The sequence below is a fragment of the Piliocolobus tephrosceles genome, chromosome 17 (genome assembly GCF_002776525.5).
Source record: "Piliocolobus tephrosceles isolate RC106 chromosome 17, ASM277652v3, whole genome shotgun sequence".
NCBI lineage: Eukaryota > Metazoa > Chordata > Mammalia > Primates > Cercopithecidae > Piliocolobus > Piliocolobus tephrosceles.
The window spans coordinates 69,488,186-69,505,547 of NC_045450.1; the positions used below are offsets into that span (position 1 = coordinate 69,488,186).

Genomic DNA, 17,362 nt, shown 5'->3' on the forward strand with positions numbered 1-17,362 from the left:
TGGGAGACTGAGGGAGGAGAACCGCTTAAGCCTGGGAGGCAGAGGTTGCAGTGAGCTGAGATCACGACACTGTACTCCAGCCTGGGTGACAGAGCAAGACTCCATCTCAAATAAATAAATAAGCAAATAAATATAAAATAAAAGAAGAAAAAAATGAGCCAGGCGTGGTAGTGCACACCTGTAATTCCAACTTCTTGGGAGGTTGGAGACTTGAGACCAGGAGGTTGAGGCTACAGGTGAGCAGTGTTCACGCCGCTGCACTGCAGCCTGAACAACAGAGTGAGATCCTGTTTCAAAAAAAAAAGTTGGTTCCTGGCCTGGCAGCACATGGGGACTCACAGAAATGCAGGTTCTCAGGCTCCCCCGCAGACCTGGATCAGAAACTCTGGGGTGGGGCTGGCAGTCTGCTGTAACAGATGCAGCCTCAATTGTGGGAACTGCTGCCCTAGAAAGCTAAAGAAGTCTTGCCCTGGGGCCCTGGCACAAATGTGGGGCATGGAGAGCTGGTTACTGGGGTCAACGCTGAGCTATGTGGACGGTTCTGATCATAGGGCCTGATGTGACCAGAAAGAAGTCACGAGTGACCTGAGAGCTGAAAGACCACCTCCCTCCAGAATCGGGGAGACCCCTTGAGAACAAGCTGTTGGCATATTTGGAAGGCTTTCTTCCAGAACACTCAGCCCTTTGGCACTCTGTGCTGAGGCTGTGACTCCCCGATGCTCCGGGGCCTGAGCCAGTGTCCTGAGGATGCCGGCACCTTCGTCAGAGCACGTTTCATGCCCGTGTGTGCCTGGGGAGAGCCAGCTACGCACATGTATTTATAAGCCCTGAAGGGGTGAACTGTTTCCTCAAGGGCATTGAAGACACCTCTACGATGTGTGTCCGTCTTCCCTGGCGTCCCTCTCTCCTGCCCCAGGCCTGCTCCCCACCCAGCCAGTCCGTTCTCCCCGGGAGGGAAGACCCTGTTTATTCCCCGGGACCTGCGAGGCTGGGGCTGCCCTGGGACTGAGAAGGTATTTTCAGCTGGGCCTTGGCACTGCAGGACAAAGTACTCTGTCAGACTTGGGATGAACTGGGCCCTGTCTGGGAGAGTCGTGTGCGGGTCCAAGGGGGAGGCCCTACCGCCAGCTGGACTTTATCTGGGACCTGACACATCGCAGTTCACTTTGAAGGCTGCTGAGCCAGGGCCCCAGGCCTGTTTCAGCTCTGAGACTCCTGAGGGAAAGGCCCCGGGATTTTCTCTTGAATAATGGTGTGCTCTCCTTGGACCACTCCCGCCCTCTTAATCCAGTCTTCAAACAGAGGTCAGAGCAACAGCAAATTTTTTTTGTTTTTTAATTTCTTGTTGATGCTTAACATACCAGGGAAGAGTGCACAGCCATCCCTGTGCCAGCAGAGAGATTTTCACAAAGCGCCGTAGCCCCGGTCACAGCGAGCCTGGCTGGCTCCCAGAAGCCCCTCAGGCCCCTCTCACGGCCCCGCACCCCCTAAGGGTAGTCATTTCCGGACTTCTAAGGGCACAGGCTGGGTTTGCCTGGCTTGGACTTGACCTAAATGAAGCCATGCATGTTGAATCACTGGAGTCTGGCCCCTTTTGTTTGTTGAGCACCGTGTCTGCGGGGTTTGTCTGTGCTGTTGTGTGTTGCAAGGCTTTCGAGACACAAATCAGACCCTGTGACCGCCCGACTTCCTTCCTTCGAGGGCGCTCATTGCATTTAGAGCAAAACCAAGTCTTCACTGTGGCCTTCAAGGCCCCTCACCGTGACCTGGCCCTGGTCGCCTCCCGACCCCATTCCTCCCCAGCCTCACGGGCTTTTCGCCTATCCTCAGTCACGCCTCGACTGTGACCCCCTCTGAGCCTTTGTCCTTGCATTTCCTGCTGCCTGCAGCGCCCTTTCTTTTTTCTTTATTTCTTTCTTTTTTATTTTTCTTTTTTCGAGATGGAGTCTCACTCTGTTGCCCAGGCTGGAGTGCAGTGGTGTGATCTCGGCTCGTTGCAACCTTCACCTCCCGGGTTCAAGCGATTCTCCTGCCTCAGCCTCCCAAGTAGCTGGGACTACAGGCATGTGCCACCACGCCCAGCTAATTTTTGTATTTTTAGTAGAGACAGGGTTTCACCATGTTGGCCAGACTGGTCTCAAACTCCTGACCTCAGGTGATCTGCCCGTTTCAGCCTCCCACAGTGCTGGGATTACAGGCGTGCGCCACCGCACGGGGCCAACAGTGCCCCTTCTTTAAGAGCTCAGCAGGACCTTGCCGTCTACCCCAGCCAGAGTGGTTCTGCCCCCTCCTCTACCCATCTTTGCCAGCCGTTTCCCCGGGCTGTCCTGCTCACACCTTCTGTATTTACTTCTCTGCTGCCACGTTTATTCTCTGTCTCCTCCCAGGCCCGAGGGCAGATTCCGTCTTGTTCACTTGCAGATCCCAAGGACTCCTGGGATTTTCACCTGCAGAGCACTGTGGAGGTTCCGCAGCCGGCTCTCGACTCACCTTTGCGGATGCCAGCTGTCAGTGAATCACGCTTCTCAGGCAGGGAGACTGGCCCAGGCTGCCAGGCTCGGAGCCCAGCGCAGAGATGATCTGGGGCCCTGAATTTACTCGGGAGGAGAAGGGAAAGAAACATCATTAAACACCAGGAATTTCCTGGGATTCTGTCACTGGACCCTTTATAAACATGATCGTGGGTAATCATGGCACCCTTTCTCCCCTAGCCATGGAAGAAACTCAGGGCCTCATGCATGAGTGAGGAATTGGAGGCTTGGGGAAGTTGAGGCATGCCCAGCTCCATGCGGTGGAGGCGGAATTCGAACCCAGAGCTGCCCATTCTTCTCTGTGCCTTTCTGCGTTGCCTTCTGGGAGTCCAAAATTCCTTTCCCTTCGGAGACGGAGGGCTCCTGCTGTTTATCTTTTAAAGCTTTGCTGGGAACATTGTTTCCAGGGAAGCATCCTCACATCTTCAAGAAGGGAGAAAGGTGCCCCAGGAGTTATGTCCTAGGGTTTTAAAGAATGTATTAATTTATTAACTGGTCCCTGGTCCCTAGTCCCTTAAAAGTGGCTTTTCTTGTATATCACCTTGGCTTGCATCGAATGCACCTGCTTTTCAGTTCTTTCTTTTTTCTTTTTTTTTTTGCACATGGTAGAATAAATAAGAGTTTGTTGAATGACTATTTTGTTTTTGTCCAGAATTTTGTATATTCTTAGCATTGCATGTAAACAACGAAAAGCATTGTATAGAATTTTTGCTCAATTAAGCCATACAGACATATTGTCTCAGAAATCCCATAAGAATATATCTTTTGTTAATTGGCTGGACGTGGTGGTGTGTGCCTGTAGTCCCAGCTACTCAGGAGGCTAAGGCAAGAGAATCGCTTAAACCCAGGAGGTGGAGGTTGCAGTGAGGTGAGACCGTACCACTGTACTCCAGCCTGGGGACAGGACAAGACTCCGTCTCAAAAAAAACAAAAAACAAAAGGAGTATATCTTTTGTTGAGGGGAGAGGAGGAGAGAAGGTGCCTTGTGGGGCTGGTGTCGCCTTTAAGCTAAGTGGACTGCTGGCTGTCCTGGGGAGGTGGGGAATTCAGTGTGGTGCAGCAGCAGCTAGGAGAGGAGCTGGAGCTGGGCTGTGGCCTCCCTTGGGTCGGGCCTTAATCCTGCCAAGAAGGGTTTAAGGAAAACTGCCAGGCTGCAGTGAGTGGGGGAGAGGGGCCCCCATTCCCTGAGTGGTGCTTACCCAGGCGCTTCTAACGGGATGTTCTGCTCAGTCAAGGGCTCTGCCAGAGACACAGGCGGGGGGAGTAGAGTACCCCTCCTTCCAGCCACGGCTTCATTCCTGGAATTTCTGGGTGGTTTGTGGGTATGACTCTGATCTGCCCTTGGCCTCTTGCTTAGATCTGAGTTCTCCTTTGATACTTCTGAGGAAGAGTAGAGCCTAGAGAACACCCCGACCCCCAGGCTGCTGGGGTCAGCTGCCCTCGTGTGGACCATGGGCCTCAGCTGAGTGGTGCAGGGCCGCAGGTCAGAACTGCCCTGACGTTTAGGAGAGTCGCTGTGTGGACGAGGCAGGACTGGTAAGTGACCGGGGCATGGTGAATGATTCTACATTGTCCTCAGGCTTTCTGTATGGCCACGGGCAAGTTGCTTATCTTTTTTGAGCCTCAGTTTCCTGATCTGTAAAATAGGGCTATTATCACAGTGACCTCATCAGTTCGTGGACCACATGAAATGTGCAGGGCAGGAGTAGAGGACCCAGGCCATGCCTGCAGCAGCCCCTTCCTCACCCCACGATAGCGTAGGTTTGGTGATGAACATTTCTTGGGGGCATAAAGCTGATTGAACAAGGCTCAGTGCCAGCCAATGGCGAACTGCAGCCAGCTTGGACTGGCTCATACCAGCTCGAGAGCTGATAGTTACATTTTCAGGGCCAGCCTAGTGGCTCACACCTGTAATCCCAACACTTTGGGAGGCCAAGGTGAGAGGATCACTGGAGCTCCAGAGTTCGAGACTGGCCTGGGCAACATAGTGAAACCCCGTCTCTACTATAAATAAAAAATTTACTGTGCTTGGTGGTGCACACCTGTAGTCCCAGCGACTTGGGAGGCTGAAGTGGGAGGATCACTTGAGCCTGGGAGATTGAGGCTGCAGTGAGCCATGATTGTACCACTGCACTCCAGCCTGCGTAGTAGTGAGACCCTGCCTCCAAACAAACAAATAAAAATCAATAAAAAATAAATTTTCACAAGGATTGCAAACCAGTTAAACACAACCATCATTAAACGTCACATTATAAAAACTTACAGTTAAGTTATATTTAAAGGCCGGGCATAGTGGCTCATGCCTGTAATCCCAGCACTGTGGGAGGCCAAGGCGGGTGGATCACCTGAGGTCAGGAGTTCAAGACCAGCCTGACCAATATGGTGAAACCCCATCTCTACTAAAAATACAAAAATTAGCCAGGTGTGGTGGCATGCACTTATAGTCCCAACTACTCAGGAGGCTGAGGCAGGAGAATTGCCTGAACCCAGGTGGTGGGGATTGCAGTAAGCCGAGATCACACTATTGCATTCCAGCCTCAGCCTGGGCTGCAGAGTGAGACTCTGTCTTAAAAAAACACACAAAACTAATATTAAAAAAAAAGAAAGTTTTATTTAAAATGAAAGTAATAAATAATTAAAACCTATCATTTTTGACTTTTTTCCTGCATTTTACTGTGGCCTCTGCTCTATGGGATCTGCGTGATGGAAAGGCTGCATGACCGTGTGCTTCTGGGGATCTCTTTTCAGAACCTCCATGCTCAGTGACCTCACACTGGTGGCCACAGTGGGAGTATTTACACTGAGGGAATTGGCAAACACCGCTAGGCAGGGTGGTTTTTGCTTGGTTTTTATTTTGGAAGCTGGTGATGAATGATTTACCGTCCCACCACTGTTCCAGCCCTTGAGAAGCTCGGGGTCCAGCGAGGGAGGCTGAGAGTCAGAGCAGCCACGATCCTGGGTGGGGAGCCCAGGGCCAGGGGTGCCCATGGGCCTGTCAAGTCAGCTGAGACCCAGCCATGGAAGAGGACAGAGCTCCATGATAGAAAATGACATCTGACAGGATAAAGTCAGCATGAATCACCAAATACATTTGCATGGGTGACACCTGGCCAGGTAGTGACATGAATCCTCCAGACCTGGCACATGACATATTGGACATCTGGGGAAAAATGGCCAACACTCAAGGCATACACTGAGCTAATATACATTTCAAATTCAGTAGAGGGTCCCCCTGCTCCCCCAAGCATTGGACATTTAACAGATTTTTTTTCCTGTTTTTCTTTTGAGATAGAGTTGCCCAGGCTGGAAAGCAGTAGCACAATCTCCAGTCTCCATCTCCCAGGCTCAAGCAATCCTCCCATCTCAGCCGCTCCCTGAGTAGCTGGTACTACAGGCATGTGGCACCATGCTTGGCTAACTTTTTTATTGTTATTATTTTTAGTAGAGACAGGGACTCACCATGTTGGCCAGGCTGGTCTCAAACTCCTGAGCTCAAGTGATCCTCCCATCTCAACCTCCCAAAGTGCTGGGATTATAGATGTGAGTCACTACACCTGGCCTAATAGGATTTTTATTTTTGTAATTTTTAAATTTTTTAATGTTTTATTTTTTGAGTCTTGCTGTGTCACCCAGACTGGAGTGCAGAGGCATGATCTCAGCTCACTGCAACCTCCACCTCCCAGATTCAAGTGATTCTCCTGCCTCAGGCTCCCAAGTAGCTGAAAATACACGCGGGCCCCCCCACCACTCGCCGATGTTTTTTATTTTTTTTTTTTTTTTTTAACGCTAAAACTTGCTTCCTTTATTTGAGCATAGTTTAAGAAAAAGCAAAGATGATGGCCAAGTGAAGATTTTGAAACATATCCACTACGCAGGGGGGAAATATCTTCTGTTGTACTTTTAGTAAAGATGGGGTTTCACCAGGTTAGCCAGGCTGGTCTCGAACTCCTGACCTCAGGTGATCCACCCACCTTGGCCTCCCAAAGTTCTGGGATTACAGGTGTGAGCCACCATGCCCAGCCAGATTTTTAAACATTGGATTTCGTTAAGGCAAACGTGGGCTTTGAAATAATATGAAGAGAGAATTGTCTCTTCATAGCATTCCACATTATTAACTCCAGCCTACTAAAATCCCTTCAAACGATGCATTTTTGGAGGCTCTGGCACATCCTCATTATTATAACAGTCCTGTCACTCCCCTCCACCCACAGACGTGGACTCAAGAAGCTCAGTGCTGTGTCCAAGACCACACAGCCTTCAGCAAGGTCAAGGGCCAGTGAGGGGCAAGGTCAAGACATGAACCCAGGTCTCTTCCCCGAGAGCCCATGCTGCAGTCAGTAAAGAAGCAGCCCAAATCAGACAGAGTCCTTATATGGCTTTTCCACACAGTCATCTCGTAAATATTTATCGAACACTGACTTACACATCGACGCTTCGGCAGTGAACGAGACCTGCAGGTCTGTAGTGTGATTATGCTGGAGGTTTCTAGGAAGCCGTGATCCTCGGACTGAGTCTTAGCAATGAGCAGGAATTCATCTCCCCAGCCTGGGCCAGTGAAGCGGGGCACGTCGGGGTCATGGGATGAGCTGTGGGAACAGCATGTGCAAAAGCAGGGAGCTTGGCACAGGCCAGATGCTGAAGGCTGACAGGCTAAGTCCCGAGATTCATCTTTCTGGCAGATTCTTCTAAACACAAGGCACTTGCAGCACAGGCCAATGACGCAATGAGCTTCAGCCCAGCTCCCTCTTCCTCACTCACTTCTGAGTGTTGAGTATGATGGTGCCCGAGAGATAACCATCAGGTAGACCCCTCGCTAAACTTGGACACATGGTTTGCTGATCCCCTAAATGTCCACAAAGCCTTGGCCAGGATAGAGGGGTGCAGTTGGAGAGCTCATAGTGCAAACAAGCTGTGTTGAAAGTCCCCCAAACTTTTGGCAAGTTTGATTTCAAGTCTTGGTTCCACTTTAAACTAGCCACACAGCCTCCTAAATGTCAGCCTCCCGGACTCAGTTGCATTTTCTGTAAAATGGGACTGAAAACAGCTGCCTCTCTGCTAGAGTCCAAATGCATCTCAAAGCTCTGGGCAGTGCGGGAGAAATGTGGCTCCCGTCACTTTGATTTGCCAGCCGTGGGTCTCACCATTGACCCTGGGACCTGAAAGCTCTGTCCATTCCCCTCCCAGCCTCTGCTGTGTGCTGAAATCTGGTGTGTTTTCATGAGGTCTTGGAGCCGTTATCTTACTTGTGGTCTTATGGGCTCAGTTTTGCAACTCTGGCAAAAGAGAACAAAATCTTCCAGAGAGCGTTTCTGCTGTGTTGTCCTGTGGTCCCCAGCGATATTTCATTATCAGTGAGTGGCCGAGCGGACAGGATGCCGGGGCATCTCTCTAGGAGTGACGAATGCACCCAGGCCCTTCCTGGCAGCATCAGGGGTAGAAGAGCAGAGTTGGAGTGGCAGCCTCACTACCCAGGTACCGAAGTGCACTCGGGGCGGCCACCAAAGCGTGAGCTCTTTTAGGACACTAGGAGGGTACTCTGCAGGGGGCATCCATCTGCCAGAGGTCAAAGGTCAGAGGTCAGCTAATCAAATCTGGGTCAAAGGTGAGTGGGCAGCACCGATGGTGGGGGGTCGTGTTTGTGTTGATGGAATGTCGCCATGATGCGAGGATCTCCTTTGTCTCCCATGGTGGTGACACATTGGTGCCTTCTCATCAACAGAGGCACCATGTCACCTGGGAGGCCTGTGCCCTGGCTCCCCCAGCCCAGCAGCCTTCCCAAGAGGCAGAAGAGGGTGGAAGAGAACTTTAGGGCAAGATTCGGTTGTTTTGTTTGGGAGTCCCCTTCCCCCTGCATGGGTGGGGAGGGGCTTGGGATTTTCAAATCCAGAGGGAAGCCTGCTCCGGGGCAGGCAGCAGGGCACTAAGCCAAGGGCACACCTGGGCCTCGAGGTTAGAAGAGCTGCGTTCCGGCTCCAGACTTGCTGCTCACCCTGGGCAGGTTCCTTCAGTTCCATGGACTTCAGCCTCCTCATCTGTAGAGTGGGGGTGATGGAGCCCAGACTCTGGAAAGTCGGGAGGGTGAGAGGAGGCCACGGAGGTCAGATACTCACACCGCAGCTGGCGCAGGGCAGGTCTTCCATGGCAGCCCCCTTCGCCCTGAGGGTCGCTGGCGTGAGCTCCTTCTTGACATTGGCAAGCCCAGGCAACCTGGGCACTTGGAGGTCCCGTCCCGTTTGGAAAGAGTTTGTGTGTTTTCATTGTCGATGGAAAAGGGGCGGAAGTGCTTCGGCCCCAGTTCTGACTGAGCTGTCTCAGCAGTGGCGTAGAATGGGCGGTGTGGGCCAGGGCTGCCGGGCACTGCCCCTGTGAACTGGGCCTCGGCCGATTGGTTTGTGGCTTTGGCAGATGGCACCAACCAGGTTCCGGCCAGGACCCTGGCCTCGGCCTCCTAACTTGCCTGTCTGCCTCCCTCGTGTCTCTTCTTTACAACAGCCAGGGGCATATTTGGAAGCAGTCCTGTCCACCGATGTGTTATCTGATGTGTGTTGGTCTGTTAGGCCGGCTACAGCAAAGTACCACAGACTTAAACAATGGGAATTTAGTTTCCCACGGTTCTGGAGGCCAGAAGTCTAAGATCAAGGTGCTGGCCGGGCTGGTTTCTCCTGGGGCCTCTCTCCATGGCTGGCAGATGGCGTCTTCTCCCTGTGTCCTCACGTGGTCATCCTCTGCATGTCTCGGTCCTAATCTTTTCTAGTAAGGACCTGGTCAGCTTGGTTAGGGCCCAACCTCATGGCCTCACATTACCTTAATCACCTCTGCAAAGGCCCTATCTCCAAATACATCGCATTTGGAGGTCCTGGACATTAGGGCTCCCATGTGTGAGTTTGGAGAAACCCAGCTCAACCCATAGCTGTGTGCTTGTTCCTGTGCACCCAGCACTGGGCTCTGGGGGTACAAACCGGAATGAGGTTCTGGCCCTTTTATGGTTACTTTTCTTTTTTTTATTTTTTTGAGATGAAGTTTCACTCTTGTCACCCAGGCTAGAGTGCAGTGGCATGATCTCGGCTCACTGCAACCTCCACCTCTCAGGTTCAAGTGATTCTCCTGCCTTGGCCTCCCAAGTAGCTGGGATTACAGGCATGCACCACCACACCCGACTAATTTTATATTTTTAGCACAGACAGGGTTTCTCCATGTTGGCCAATCTGGTGTCGAACTTCTCAGGTGATCCACCTGCCTCAGCCTCCCAAAGTGCTAGGATTTCAGGCGTGGGCCACCACGCCCAGCCTATGGTTACTTTTCTGCTTAAAATCTCCTGTGTTCTCCTGCCCCCCAAATGTAGCAGGAGCCATCCAGATCTGGAGGAGCCTCGTTCCCTCCCAAGCAGGGACCCACCAACCCCCAGGCCCTCTGGGCTGAAGTCAGACCCAACCACTTTCAGAGCCAGCAGTACTGGCACGCCACCCAGCATGGCAGGCCTGTGTTTCCCAGGCTGGCGGCTTTTGTGGTGCACATGAGGGCACTTGGAGAACCACCCCCCCCGCCCATTCCTCTCCCCTTTTCCTCCTGTTCTCTTCCAACATGGAGGTTTCATTAAACCCCATGGTTCTCCCAACTCTAAAGCTTCACCTGAGACTTCATAACTTCTCTTTGGAATCCGTAGAGAAGCAGCAGCCTCTGAGCTGTGGAAGCCCTCTTCACATTCAAAATGAAGGCGGCCAGTCAGCTCTCCCGGGCAGCCCACACTGGCTCAGGAGGCCATGCCAGAGGACTCATCTGAAAACAGCATTTGACTGCTGTTTTCTTGCTTTGGCATTTTGTTTTATTTTGTTACGCACAGGTTGGCCCTCCCTAATCTGACAATCCAAAATCCGAAATGCTTCAAAATCCAAAACTTTTTGAGCACTGCCCTGAAGCCACATGTGGAAAATTCCACACCTGACCTCATGTGATGGGTTGCAGTCAAAATACAGTGAAAACTTTGTTCCATGCACAAAATTATTTTAACATGTTGGATAAAATTACCTTCAGGCTACGGGTATAAGGTGTATCTCAAAGATAAACAAATTTTGTGTTTAGATTGGGTCCTATCCCCAAGAGATCTCATTATGTACATGCAGATGTGCCAAAACCTGAAAAATCCAAAATCTGAAACACTTCTGGACCCAAGCATTTCGGATGAGGGATACTCAACTTGTAATACTTAGAAAAAGAGAAAAAGGAAAAGAAAATAGACAAGTACAATGCACAGCCCACCACAGAGGCCCTGAAGACGCCCTCCTGGGGCCACCATTTCACAGTTCCTGGCAACTCTGCCTGTTCACCTTACATGAACAGATGTCAGCATCTTGCCATATTTGCTTGAGATTTAAAAAATAGAAATAAGGGCCAGGTGCAGTGGCCCCTGCCTGTAATCTCAGGACTTTGGGAGGCTGAGATAGGTGATTGCTTGAGCCTAGAAGTTCAAGACCAGCCTGGGCAACATGGTGAAACCTCCATCTCTACAAAAAGTAAACAAAAAATTAGCCTGGCATGGTGGCACATACCTGTAGTCCCAGCTACTCAGGAGGCTGAGGTGGGAGGATCACTTGAGCCCAGGAAGTCCAGGCTGCAGTTAGCCATGATCGCACCACTGTACTCTAGCCTGGGTGACAGAGTGAGACCCTGTCTCAAAAAAAAAATTGAAATAAGATATTAGAGGTAAAGATGAAACCTCTCATTTTCTCCTCCCTACTCATCCTCTACTTCAGAGTCAATCCCTACCATGAACTTACTCTGAATTCAGTCCCGGTTTTATACACACACATACACACCATATACATACACACACACACGTACACAAACATACATGTTTATGTGTATATATACATATATGTCCATATATGATACAAAATAGTTTTATGTTTTTAATTTGCACAAATAGTAGCACTAGCATAATGTTCTACAACTTGCTTTTTAAAGTCACCACCACACCAAGATTTCTTTGTGCCGATGCTCACACAGCCCCAGCCCTACCTTTTGCCCGCTGTGTAATATTCCACAACGTGCTCCTGCCCCAGCCCTAAGCATGCTGTGTTTACCAGTCCCCCTACTGATAACCATCTGAGTGGTGCCCGCCAGTGATTTAGACCAGAGTGGGGTCTTCATCTCATGGGTTCACAGCAGAGTTGCGTCAGCAGTTTATGCTTCGTGCCTTTGGGGTCCCTGCTCCTCCCGTGGCTCAAGTGTGGAGCAAAACAAGCGGAGCATCGTCATGACACCAGGGGGACGTCCATGACGCCGATTACCGCACTCTCAACCTCAGCCAGCGTCAGAGTTTTCTGGCTGGCTGTTCTCTTCTTTGAGGCTGGCCGCCTACAGTTGGAAATGCTCATATATGGTGGTGTGACTAACCTGAGAGAGAGAGATCAGGGATCCTGAGAAGTTCTGCATTCTTGGTCTGCTTCCCAGCAGGATGAGTGAGCGTGCAGAGGTCCTCCCCGCGCGGCCCCAGGCTGGGCTTCGGAGGAGGGCAGCCCGTCTGGCCCGCTGCAAAGCAAGCCAAGCCTCTCCTCTCCACGTGGGGCTATTTTTGTCTGAGGCGCAGGCTCAGTCAGGACCCTGGAGAGTTTCCAGGGGTCAGGAATGGGAACCTCAGCGTTCCCATAGCTCTTTGGCTCAGCCTCTGTCGCCTGGTGCCAACGTTTCTGCTTCCTGGGATGCACATCTTGGGCTCCGTCCATCCCCTCTGTGCCTTGATCTACATCTCCCCCTGCCCCACCCGAGGATGCCCACCTTGCACTGCCACTGTCCCAGCCAACTTGACCGGTAAACACCTGGTTGGTGCTATAGGGGTGAAGACCAGGGAGGACTCATGTGAAGAACTGAGCCCCGCGGAGAGAGTTCCCATAGGTCAGCTTGAGGCACGGCCACCACCCAACCCTTCAGACAGAGCTGCTTCCTCTGGCCCCTGAGGGCCTGGCACTGTCTTTAGAGTCAGCCTTGTCCTGCTATGTGGGGACTGTGGGTTTCCTCCTCCATCTCCCCAACCTAACTGTGAGCTCCTTGAGGCCAGGGACAGAGTCCTGTTTGTCTTCACATCCCCAGTCTCCATCTCAGAGTCCAGCACAAAATAAGGCACTCGATGGAGTTGACTGGGTGGCCCAGACTCTCCCCTGGGAGGAAAGCAGAGAGGAGGGTTGTGCGTGGACGCACTTGTTCAAGCCCTTCCTTGTCTTCTTGGGCCAATAACATACATTCTTCAGATGAAGCCGGGAGGTGGAGGTCTGCGGTTCGTGACCCTATAATGGAGGGGAGGTAGTTGGCCCCCAGAGACAGAGGAGCCAAGGTAGCTTGCTGGAAAATTCTGGGTCTTTGTAATCATCATTTCGGATCTCAGCGTCTCTGCTTACCAGGAGGCTGGCCTCGGGCTTGTCTTGTTGCCACACTAAGCCACAGCTTTCTTATCTGTAAAATGGGGATGAGAACGGCCTGACCTCCTGGGTTGTCATGGTGACTGGGAATAACATAAACGACCGGCCTGCGTAGGTACTTATGAAGGGTTTTCTGAGAGAACGAAAGGCGGAGGCCTTGGCTGGACTTTGTTCTGGGCAGCTGTGTCTTAGTGTGCGACGGATGTGCGGGTGGGGCCCGGGGTGAGGGCCGTGATAAGAGGAGCCATATGTCAACCACTCTTGGTAAATTGAGTCTGACTTCGCAGGGACTAGAAGTTTGCTCTCAATGTTGGTTCACGGAGCATGACTTTAGCAATCCCCTTGGGGCAGGACATAGAAGCTAATTTGTGCCAGAGATTCACCTGAATCCTGAATGAATAAGAGATGCTGACTCCTAGTTAGAAAATGCAGGGACTCGCTCCAGGAAAACTTGCGTCCAGGAGGAACTGTTCTGGGTTATCCTCTTTGGAATCCCGACAGCTCGCCTCGCTGGAAACCCTTGGCATAAATCCCAGCTCCACCACTTCCTGTCTGTGGCACCTTGCTTGTTTAGCTTCTGTGGGCCTCAGTTTCCACATCTGTAAAATGGAGAGAGTCGTGCGTGCTGCGTTTGCTGCTCGAGCCAGCACTGTGACCGACTCCTACTAATGTGGCTTCTCCCACCGCCCTCTGCTTTCTTTCAGGGCTCGAGCGCCCAGCTCTGTCCCAGGAGCCCAGGCTGTCCTGTGAGTCCCATAGTTGCTGCAGGAGTGGAGCCATGAGCTGTGTCCTGGGCGGTGTCATCCCCTTGGGGCTGCTGTTCCTGGTCTGCGGATCCCAAGGCTACCTCCTGCCCAACGTCACTCTCTTAGAGGAGCTGCTCAGCAAATACCAGCACAACGAGTCTCACTCCCGGGTCCGCAGAGCCATCCCCAGGGAGGACAAGGAGGAGATCCTCATGCTGCACAACAAGCTTCGGGGACAGGTGCAGCCTCAGGCCTCCAACATGGAGTACATGGTGAGTGCCGGCTCCGGCCACAGAGGCTGGCACTGGGGGTGGGGCCCAGGCCACCAGCCTGCTCTGTGCCCCAGCCAGTGCGTGTGGTGGCTGGCTCAGGGTCTCCTCTGGCAGGGGAGGATCCCGGCTCTGTTCGGTTTTGTTCGTTTGTTTTAAGACAGGGTCTCACTCTGCCACCGAGGCTGGAGTGCAATGGCGCAATCATCGTGCACTGAAACCTTAGACTCCCGGGTCAAGCGATCCTGCTTCAGCCTCCCAAGTAGCTGGAACTACAGGCACGCACCACAGTGCCCAGCTAGATTTTAAGTATTATGTGGAGATGGGGGTCTTGCCATGTTGCCTACGCTGGTCTTGAACTCCTAGGCTCAAGCAATCCTCCTGCCTCAGCCTCTCAAAGTGCTAGGATTATAGGCATGAGCCACCATGTCTGGCTCTGGCTCTGTTCTTACCATTCTGCCAAAACAACACACATGGGTTCCCCGTGCAGAGCCTGCCTCGTTGCCTTCATTGTCACTCTTGGTAGCTCCACTGGGAACACAGCTCTCAGCCCTTCCCACCTGGAGGCAGAGTGGGGAGGGGCCCAGGGCTGGGCTTTGCTGATGCTGATCTCAGCTCTGCCACACGCTAGCTGCATGACCCTGACTTCTCCTTAGCCAGTGTGAGCCTCACTTTCCACTTTGAGAGTCCTTCCTCGCATGGTTGCCATGACTGTGAGGTAAGTTGAGGCTGTGAAGGGCCTGACCCTGGGTGACTGACCCTGCCTCCCCGACCCCTAGTCTTTGCTAACTGGGAAAGGAGCTAACGGTGACAGAAGGCAGCCAAGGTCAACCGTCCTGGGTGCTTGTGATGGGCGCTCCAGGTGTGGTTGGGGAATGCTGCTATTTGACCCCAAGCTCCAGTGTGGAAATTTCCTTCCTGGCTGGTTTTCCAGAACTACAAGGAAATGGACCACAGTCTTCTAGGGTGCCCCCTTGTCCACCAGCCAGGAGCCTCCACCTTGTCCATCCATCAGCTATGAATGGCTTTTTAAACAAACCCACGTCCCAGCCTGGGTTACATGGTAAAACCCCATCTCTACAACAAAAATCCAGAAGTTAGCTGGGCGTGGTGGTGCGCACCTGTAGTCCCAGCTACTGGGGGTGGCAGCTGAGCAAGGAGGATCACTTGAGCCCAGGAGATCGAGGCTGCAGTGAGCTGAGACTGTGCCACTGCACTCCAGCCTGGGTGACAGAACAAGACCCTGTCTAAAAAAAAAAAAAAAAAAAAATCCGCATCTCCCCCAGAATCTGAGTCTTTGCCACTTTGGGGGTGCAGGTGTCATCATGTCTTTGGAATGCACCCATGGCCCCCTGCTGTGATTGCTCTGAGAGACACGCTGTCGTCTCATCTGTGTCTTTAAAGCTGTGGTCACATTCCTTTGCCACAGGCTGAGGTGGCCTGGGTGATGACCCATGTCTCCCCTACAAAGCTGCCACGGAGGGTCGTGGCATGAGGGTTGAGTGGCTATTACGTGCCATGTGGATTGTGTCCTCTTTAATCCTGACAGCAATCCTGGAAAATAGAAAGTATTAGCACCAATTTGCAGGAGAGAAAACTGAGGCTCAGAGAGGTTCACCTTTATAAGACTTGTACAAACCACACAGCTACAAATGTCCAAATGGTGAAGCTTGGATTCAAAGCCACCCTATCTGTCCCCAAAACCTGCACATAGAAGGTGCTAATACATATTTATTGTTTTTGTGTGTGTGGTTTTGTTTTTGTTTTGTTTTGTTTTTGAGACAGAGTCTCGCTGTGTTGCCCAGGCTGGAGTGCAGTGGCGCAGTCTCGGCTCACTGCAAGCTCTGCCTCCCAGGTTCATGTCATTCTCCTGCCTCAGCCTCCAGAGTAGCTGGGACTACAGGCACTCACCACCACACCCAGCTAATTTTTTGTATTTTTAGTAGAGACGGGGTTAGCCAGGATGGTCTCAATCTTCTGACCTCGTGATCTGCCTGCCTCGGCCTCCCAAAGTGCTGGGATTACAGGCGTGAGCCACTGTGCCTGGCCTGTTTGTTTGTTTTTGAGACAGAGTCTTGCCCTATTGCCCAGACTGGAGTGCAATGGTGCCATCTCAGCTCACTGCAACCTCTGGCTCCTGGGTTCAAGTGATTCTCCTGACTCAGCTTCCTGAGTAGCTGGGATTACAGGCATGCACCACCATGCCAGGCTAATTTTTTTTATTTTTATTAGAGATGAGGTTTTACCATGTTGGCCGGGCTGGTCACAAACTCCTGATCTCAAGAGATCCACCCTCCTCAGCTTCCCAAAGTGCTGGGATTACAGGCATGAGCCACCATGCCCGGCCTGTACATATTTATTGAATGTGTGGGTAGGAGACAGGCTGGCCTCCCGGCTCTGCTTCTCTGCCTTCCACACAGCTGGGATTTAATCAACTGGTGAATTCTATGTATTTTTGAGTGTCTCACATGTGCCCAGCACCCTGTGAGATTCTTGTTATAAAGAGGTGGACAGGCTGGGCGTGGTGGCTCAAGCCTGTAATCCAGCACTTTGGGAGGCCGAGACTGGTGGATCACGAGGTCAGCAGATCGAGACCATCCTGGCTAACATGGTGAAACCCCGTCTCTACTAAAAAATACAAAAAACCAGCCGGGTGAGGTGGCGGGCGCCTGTAGTCCCAGCTACTCGGGAGGCTGAGGCAGGAGAATGGCGCAAACCCGGGAGGCGGAGCTTGCAGTGAGCTGAGATCCGGCCACTGCACTCTGGCCTGGGCGGCAGAGCGAGACTCCATCTCAAAAAAAAAAAAAAAAGAGGTGGACAAAGCAGATGAGGTCTCCGTCCACACGGCATCTCTGGACTCGTGTAGCCAGGAAGGATTTGTGGAGCACCTTCGATGTGCCCGGCACTGTCCTGGATTCCGGGAGGAGGCATGATTATGAGTTATGCAGAGTTAGAAGAAGAAATGTGGGGACTGCAAGAAAGAACATTGGGGTGGGAGAAACCTGACTGAGATGGAGGTGTCGGGGTGCCCACTCTGCGGAGGAGCCATCTCAGTTAAGACCTGAAGAGTGAGCATGGTTGAGCGAGCAAGCGTGCAGGGAAGGGTGTTCTGGGCAGAAGGCACAGGAGGTGTGAAACCACCACCACCTCGTGAGTCTCTTTCCTTAATGGGAGAAAAGCTTCGGGTCTCAGAGGAGCTCTCAAAAAGCCAGTGGGACCACGGCTGATTTCTGAGGGAGTGAGGCCATTGCAAGAGGTCAGAGAGGTAGGCAGGGGCAGATCACACAGGGCTTTGAGGCTAGCTGAGGAGGTGCCTTTTTTCTATGAGGAATAGGGTTTTGTTATTGCTGAAATGGGGGTGAAAAGAAAAAAAAAGAAAAAGGGTTTTTTTTTTTTTTTTTTTT

The 17,362-nt window shown here is 52.0% G+C and overlaps 1 protein-coding gene across 1 annotated transcript in view; it reads left to right on the top strand.

Annotated features, from left to right (window-relative positions):
* Window positions 1–17,362, top strand: part of CRISPLD2 (cysteine rich secretory protein LCCL domain containing 2) — a 95,979-nt gene that overhangs the window by 5,663 nt on the left and 72,954 nt on the right. The window contains exon 2 of the mRNA XM_023226883.1: window positions 13,648–13,961. Coding sequence (XP_023082651.1) covers window positions 13,722–13,961 — 240 coding nt within the window. The 5' untranslated portion in view covers window positions 13,648–13,721. The remainder of the gene's footprint in view (window positions 1–13,647; window positions 13,962–17,362) is intronic.